The 8,601-nt window shown below is 33.5% G+C and overlaps 1 protein-coding gene across 1 annotated transcript in view; it reads left to right on the forward strand.

Moving 5' to 3' along the window:
• The window catches only part of LOC141362960 (uncharacterized), a 29,179-nt gene extending 22,029 nt beyond the window's left edge, over positions 1 to 7,150 (forward strand). Inside the window, exons 5-9 of the mRNA XM_073865282.1 lie at positions 2,784 to 2,915; positions 3,153 to 3,479; positions 4,304 to 4,423; positions 4,545 to 4,612; positions 6,510 to 7,150. Of these exons, the coding sequence (XP_073721383.1) occupies positions 2,784 to 2,915; positions 3,153 to 3,479; positions 4,304 to 4,423; positions 4,545 to 4,612; positions 6,510 to 6,560 (698 nt within the window). The 3' untranslated portion in view covers positions 6,561 to 7,150. The remainder of the gene's footprint in view (positions 1 to 2,783; positions 2,916 to 3,152; positions 3,480 to 4,303; positions 4,424 to 4,544; positions 4,613 to 6,509) is intronic.
• The last annotated feature ends 1,451 nt before the right edge of the window (positions 7,151 to 8,601 follow it).

Below are 8,601 nucleotides of genomic sequence, written 5' to 3' on the forward strand. Positions count from 1 at the left end.
AACAAATCTTGGCTCTGCATTGTTACATCAATAGGTTCCACATACGTGTCATTCTTCCCGGACGCGTCCTATCCAGGATTTCGGTGCGTCTTCCGGAAGTCGTATTTGTTGACCGCATGCGCCATTCAGTTAAAAACATAAGATATACAATCGTAGTTTCATTCTTACCTTAAAATGTAACGGTTGCTTTTCTGTAATAATAATAATAATCCTCTATGACGTATGCGGTCGACAAATACGACTTCCAGAAGATGCACCCGAAATCCTGCACAGGACGCGTTTTGCCAAACTCGTGAGACCTGGTCCGGGAAGAATGGCACGTATGGTCACCCTATGATGCTCCAACAATAGAAACAATATTGTTGATTCATCACTAGTGTTGGTAACTGGCTGTGTGATTTCGTGATCTGAGCATTTTAAGACGAAGCATGCACAGTGTCTGTTGCTGCGTTTGCTGCTCTGTTGTATTCAGGGCTAGACTGTGACAGATCTGTGAAATATTATTTTCAGAGGTTTACATTGGCAGGCTTATGTATGTTGTAACTATTGCCCTTGTGTTGAATACTTTTACATAGTCATGGAACGAGTATAGGCTAGTTAATGCGGGGATTGCGGGCGTGTACGCGTGTATAAAGGGTGGTCCGATGCGACCTCCTTAATGAAATGCCCCAAAATTTAAAGCACCTTCTCTTAAGTGTTGAGCATCCCCATAGCACCTGCATCAGAAAATCTCTGGAGCCGCCACTGCATCAATATCTAATAATTTCCCTGAAAGGCACTCGGGAGACGGGTGCTTGTTCTCCCAACAGCATCAAGCTTCTCATGCTAAAACATTGACCCCAGAGGATCTTATGAAAAACTTTCCATAATTTTACTCAAAGTCAACGAAAATCGAGCAGGACCAAAAACATTTTACAGCTGATCGCTGTGAAAGACGTTAAGCGAAGACGTCAAGTAACCGCAATGACAGGGTTCTTAATATGACAAAGTAAGTGTTTTGATTAATAACATTAATGTTTATATTTTTAATTAGTGTGTACAACTAGTCAACTAAATGAATATAACATGGCAAAGATGAATGCACATTTTTATAGGCTATTGATTCAATAGATTTATAGCATTTTGAATAAAAACTTGTCATGGATTTATTGCATTTTGTGGAAAAAATAATCCGTTTTTATAATAAATCTTTGAAAATCAACTTATGGATTTGAATTTTTTATGTTTTTATAACCTAAAGATGCTGTGTGAAAGTTTGTAACAGAAAATAGTTGTTTTCATCTTGTCACTTTCTTGGTATAGAAAACACGTTTTTACCAAAATTTGTCAAAATGGATTTATTGCGTTTTGGAACCAAACTCTTCATATATATATATATATATATATATATATATATATATATATATATATATATATATATATATATATATATATATATATATATATATATATATATATATATATATATATATATATATATATTATTTATTCATTTTACAGAAGTTGTACCATTATCATTTCGTAAAGCTATATAATTGTCTTATCAGTGTTTTGTCTGAAATAAAACACAATATGAGAACTTAAATCTTCCCAGCACTTTCTGTTATGTATGCTTGCTTATCATAGAAAATAATAAGAAATTACTCATTAAGGTAGCCTAGTGAGAACAGTGTTTTGGGGGAATAATTTTTTTCTCTTTTCCATCAAACTGCAGTTTTTGCAAGTTCCCGCAGTTTTATGCGTAAAATTGTATAAATATCCCGCGTATTTCATCGCATTTTTAAAGAAAACGTGCATCAAGATGAAGGATTTCTCCAGAATCTGCATTTTTCTGGAAGGACTGTTATATATAGGATGATCCAAATTCTTTCAAATGATAAATTCCTGTATGCTAAAAGTTTTCATATTCTTAAGAAAAACATAACTGATACATTTGCTTCAAAACTTACCTTAAATAACTATCCCATTTGTGATTATAAATCATTTCAATATCCACTCAATCTATATTTGTCAACCCGTGACTAAATTTTGATCTGCCAAAATCAATTATCATAGCCTTAATTTTTTTCCACATTTAATTGAAGGTGGAATTTGCTACACCGTGTCAAAGTCATCTGCATATTTGATAACATGCCTATACTCATAAGTTTATGGCAAAGTTAGAACAGAAGGTGGCAGTAATGCAACAAATTGGATATTGAGCATTGTTTAAAAAAATACTCTTACCTGTAATAGTACTGTGGACCAGACAGGAAACCTTTTTAGCCTCCTTCTGAAGGGCACCAAGATACAGCTATCACTGCATTACCCAGGAAGCAAATGGGGGAAATGTGCCTCACTCAATGGCACCACAGTCGCAACCTGCCAGCCGTGATCGTGATCTTAAACTCTCTAACCATAAGTCTCGAACTGATTCTGCCAAGTGGTTGATGTCCTCAGGGCAACATATTGTGTTGACCCAAGGACAACATTTTTCTAAATAAAACCTTAACCCACCCCAAACCCCAACCCTAACCATAACTATACCCTAAAATCAGAGGGACATGATGAGTGAAGAACAATTAGAAACAGCTAATCCTGGTTGTAAGCTTAAACTTAAAACAAACTGTAAACTTATTTCTGAAATCTGATTGGTGGATTGAAATGTTGTCCCAGGGTCAACATAATGTTGCCCTGAGGACATCAATCACTTGGCAAAATCAGGAGAGCCAGCATATGCCACATAAGTTCATGCTGTATAGCCCTCCCTTCTTGAGTTACCCTCAACACATTTTTTAGGTAAGTCAGAGCACACAGAGTCGTGTTCATCTCAATGACTGTAGATTCTCTGTGTGTGCCTTTTCAACAAATCCATGATATGTTGAAAATGGTTCATACATTTCTTCTTCTCTGTTTGTGGTTCTGCTGTATGCTTGGTAAGTTATACACATTTTATGCTTCATGGTGGCAATTAGTATAGAGTAAAGAAATAGTGTAAAAACTTGTTTTATCAAATTTAACCACAACATCTCTTTTCATTGTCCATGCTGGCATTGTCAGATAAAAGGTTGTCACTGGGATGATACTTTAAAAAGGTCTTAATATTTACTATTTAGGAACAGATTTTTGAGATTTTTAATCTGAATCCTGTGTGAATGTGTTTGTATCTGCAGGTGTGTTTGGTGATGAAGTGAAGTCAGTGTCAGTGATGGAAGGAGATTCTGTGACTCTATACAGTAATGTTACTGAAATACAGAAGATTCAGTTGATATTGTGGAAGTTTGGACCTCAAGAGACTCGAATAGTTCAAATCATTGGAGAAGCTAAGATCTCAATATATGATGATGTTCTTGATGGGAAATTCAGAGACAGACTGCAGGTGAATAATCAAACTGGAGATCTCACCATCACAAACACGAGAACCACCGACTCGGGACTTTATGAAATGAGCATCAGTATCACACACAAGATCCCATACAGATTCAATGTTACTGTCTATGGTGAGTAGAGTCGCATGTCCTGACGGTTATATAAATGAGTATATGTCAGACCGAGAGGTTTAGATACAATACCTACCCAGCGAAAACTCATTGAAAACGTTGTAACTTTGGTTTGAAAGTGAAAAGACGTTTTTCCAAGTTGTTGAAATGACGTCTAGTCTATAAAAAGTCTAAATTTGGTTGTAAAGTGACATATTTTCTACGCTTGAATTTTTACCTCATTTCAAATATATATTTATTATGTAATATTCATTATACTATACTATACTATACTCTACAAAACTCATTAAAAAGACGTTGTAACAACGTTCAAATTAGGTTGAAAGTGCAAGTTGTTGAAATGACATCTAGTCTATAAAAAGTCTAAACTTGGTTGTAAAGTGACATATTTTCTACGCTTGAATATTTACCTCATTTCAAATATATTTTATTACGTAATATATTCATTATACTATACTATACTATACTCTACAAAACTCATTAAAAAGATGTTGTAACAACGTTCAAATTGGGTGGAAAGTGCAAGTCGTTGAAATTAGGTCTATGAATAAATCTGATCTTTAAAAAGTGGAAAGTGACATATTTTCTAAGCTTGAATTTTTACCTCATTTCAAAATTATTATGTTATATATTCATTACTATATTATACAAAACTTGTTAAAAAGATGTTGAAATTACGTCTATTAATAGATCTTGTCTATAAAAAAAATCTAATTTTGGTTGTAAAGTGAAATTGGAATTTAACCTTATTTCAATCATATTGTATTATGGAATATATTCATTATACTTTACTACTATATAATGACTTTAATTTTTCTTTACAGAACAGAGTCGCACCTCTTATCATATAGTTGTGATCTGTTGTGTTGTTGGATCTCTAATGATTATAGCTTTAGTTTTGATCTTCTGGATCTACAGGAAACACAGAAACACAAATCAACAGGGCAAGTAAATTATCTACTGTTAATACAGAAGTAACATAAGGCATAATGATGGGTCTTTGAAATAACAATACATTTTAATGAAGAACCAGATCTAATGAAGCTTTTACTGTTTCTGAAACAGTTCAAACCGGTGAAGAGGAGATCACTTATGTAGATCCAATATTCTGTAAAAGACAAACACATCAATCGGTAAGAATTTATCTTTTATTGACAGCAAGATATAAATCTGTGCTTTACTGTGCTGTACTTACCCATTACATCTTGGACACAAATATTCAAATCTAACATTCTTATTATTTTTTGCTTTAAAAGACTTGGAATTAATTTTGTATGTGAATTTTGGGTTTCCATCATACATGGAAATTAATGATTGCAAAGGACCAATTTATTTAATATTATAAGTCGCTACATAATTCCATTAGCTTAATGTGTGTTATTTCACAGTTTTGATGACTTTTATTTTTAAATTTAGAATTCACTGGAATTCCTTTATGGGCTAATTTAAAGACCAAATTCATACATTTTTAAATGACTTGCTTTCGTCCCTGTGATGTTGGGTTTAGGGGTGGGGTACCATAATTGTTTGTTTTCAAATATTTGTGCAATTTACTTCGTATGCGTTATGAATGAGCCAACTTGTAAAATATGTAAAAAATTTTCATCAGATCAGAATGTCAGGCGTGAGACGAGATTGAAACCTCGTTCCATTACAAATGTGTGATAACACCAACGGTTACACTTCTAGTGAGCATATCTGTGGGGTGTTGCCCTCCTTCATTACAACACTTCAATGTGCACAGTGTTTGTGCTAAATTCACCGTTTAACAGTTACGCAGAAGTGTGAGTTACAAGAGAACAAAAAAAAAACAAATAATCTGTAATAATTTATAATAAAGTTTGTATTATAAGAAGATTAAATGTTAAGGAGGATTATATGAAAACCGCTTTTAAATGTTGATGCCACAACCATTGTGATAGTTTTCCGTGACATCACAAGGGTAACATTTAAGCTTCGTGTAAGGTGTCAACTTTATACGTTTAGCTTAGTGGAAACTTGTAAATGTGTTCATTCTGACATGACAAGAACACAAATATAAGCACAGAGAGAACATTGTTCAACTAATTAAATCACATAATCGAAACTCACTAACAACCGACATTATTATATTACATCAGATTTATCTCCCGATCAGTTTTTTTCTCTTGTTTTTACAGTCAGACTGTAATTCTGTCATCATTTTCTCATTCTCGTGTTGTAACCAAACCGATCATGAGCCCATTCACTTCCATATTAGAAAAAAATAATACAGTGGAAGTGAATAGGGCCCCCATGAATGGTTTGGTTACAAACATTCCTCAAAATATCTTTCTTCATGTAAAAAATTGAAATTTACACAGGCTTGAACCAACATGAAAGTGAATAAATGATGTCATAATTTTAATTTTTGGGTGAACTATCCCTTTAAGTTCCCAATATGGCCATCTAGTAAATATAGTAATATAAATGTGCAATTGACTTTATATGACTAAATGATAGCAAATTATAATTCTTAACATTACAAAGTAGAATTTTGCTTGAATTAACACAACTTTGACAAAACTTGATTAAACTTTAAGGCCTTTAGCAAAAGTATAGAAAGTGTGTAAGAAAACATGAAACCTGAGTGCAACGTTGTTTGACCGATGCAAATTTATTTTGGTGGATATGCTTCTCCTGGGAATCTGACGTGAGGGATAAACAGACAAGTAAAAATAAAATTTTTCAAATGTGAGATATTCAATGTTGCATATTGGGTTCAGCCCTGGCATTTGCATATATAGCACTTTATTACACTGTAAAAACAAATCTTTACAAATTACAGTATTACTGGGCATTACTGGCAGCTAGCTGCCAGTAACTTACTGTAGATTTTACATTTATGTTATTTACTGGCAACAGTTTGTTCAAAGTAAAATGAACATGAAACATTTTCAGTCTTTATCTTCTACAGTAAGTTACTGGCAGCCAGCTGCATAATTACAGCACATTTTTTTATTTGAATATATATTCAAATGTTTTTGTATTTTGTGTGATGTGTTTGAACAGAAAGCTCCGGTGGAGGATGAGGTGCTGTACTCGAATGTCACGAGACGATGATCAAACTCCCGGTGTCGTGGGACTTCAATAACACAGAGTAAAAATCAAAGGATTTTCACTTTCACATATTCATGAATTCATGTATCACTGTCAGCATTCTACAAGCCAAGAAAGAAATATGATAGACATGACAATGATTACTAATTATCAGCTAAATAAATACTGTAGAGGGTTAACACAACTGTGAGTATGACTTGATTCACTGTAGTTTATTTGAGTATTACTTGTATTGTATTCCTATAAATGCATATGAGCGTCATTTCTGACTCAAATTGAAACTTAAGTGTGGAAAGAAATGTGTTATGTTTTGGGTGATTGCGTGAGAGAGCGAGATAGAGAGCGAGAGAAGAAAGCGAGAGACCCCACAACATCAATAAAAAGAAGCTGCACGTGCACCATATAGCGGGTTCGCTATTTACATGGCAGAATTTGCAAGAGAAAAAAATTGAACGAGAGGAAACCAATTTCATTCTGCATTACTGCAAATAGGTCATTCTGATACATGCAATGTAAACACATCTAACTAATGCTCTTTAAATAAAAAATAATGTGCCATTGACTTTAGACCAGGTTTGAGTTGGTCAAAGTCAGAGTCTTCAGCTGCCTCAAAACAGCAACAAGCCAACAATGCGCCTGAAAACACGTCGTTTACAGACCAGCACACCCATGGGCGAACAGGTGGGTGCAAATGTGTGCATCGGAAGAAACACTTCGCGCCTGGTGTCGCATTGCGCCGGGTGCATATAGGGTCCATTATGTCTATGGAAAGTCCCACAATGTACAGGTAGTATATGATAATAAGAAGTTAACAGTCTGACCTTTACTCTACACAAAACAATGCTTTCGCACAACTGATCATAACAAATTTACAAAAAATGGTATAATGCAGGAGGTGGCAAATATGCCTGTGGTTTCAGCACCAGTCTGCAAAACTTGCACTTGCAAAATGTGTACAGTTACAACTATTTTTGCATAAATTATCCTAATGAGCTGGGTATCATATTATGTATATTAACCCCTTAATCTCCAGAATTTAAAAGAAGTTATGTCAAAAGGTTAATGATGAAGCCCAACTTAAAGTGAAAAAATTATTTTGTGCACCTGAACGAGTTTATGTTCTAGAGTAAAATGTTAAAGTGAAAATTACTGATTGATGATTATTGTTTTGAAATTTTATACAAGTGCTTTAAAAGCTCAAATAGGTTATAGCTCAGTCTGACATTATGATGTAGTTAGCAAGAAAGATTAACAGATACAGACAGACAATGGAAAACATTCATTTTATTTCCAATACTTGAAACAGTAAACATTACACACCCATGCAATACAATAACAGTATCAGTTTAACAAAGCAAAATATAGTTCTTCTGATGTTTAAAACTCAGTCAAACTAAAACCTGCACACCAATTTAAGCACCAATTTTAAACTGAATATTCATGTTTAAAGTTTGAAAGGACTTTTGTACACAAATATAAAACTGTAACAGTTATTTATTAAATAAAAAACTAAAATTTAATTAAAAAATATATATATATATATTTGAAAATGACTTGGAGCAAATAATAAGAAAGCAGCAGCCAATAAGAGTCCAAGAATAGTTTCCAAGGTGTAACCTTAAGAAGCCGCTTGATAAAGTGACAATGGTAAGACTTGCAAATTCTACGCAAAGGATGTGTACTTTGAAGACGTGAGAATATAACAGTTTTGATTCCTTTTGGTAATCACAATTGTATTATTCTGTAGTTTTTATCATTTTAAAAGTGTCTCAAAACGGAAGTGTGCACACAATCTTTAAAAAAAAACACATAGGCAGAGTTTGGGGGGAGGCGAGGGGGCACTGTCCCCCACACCAGAGGCACTTATGATTTTGTCTGAGCTATTAATGAAATCAAAATATAAGAATTTATATTTTATTGTCTAATCCTAATATTTTAGTTAAATAGCTTGATTGAGTAACTTAAGGCTAAAATAGTTTTAATTAATTAAAAACATTTTTAAAAACCATGATAGTTTCTTAAAGAACTGAAATGTAAAACTCTG

This window comes from Misgurnus anguillicaudatus, unplaced genomic scaffold (genome assembly GCF_027580225.2).
Source record: "Misgurnus anguillicaudatus unplaced genomic scaffold, ASM2758022v2 HiC_scaffold_31, whole genome shotgun sequence".
In the NCBI taxonomy this organism is placed as follows: domain Eukaryota; kingdom Metazoa; phylum Chordata; class Actinopteri; order Cypriniformes; family Cobitidae; genus Misgurnus; species Misgurnus anguillicaudatus.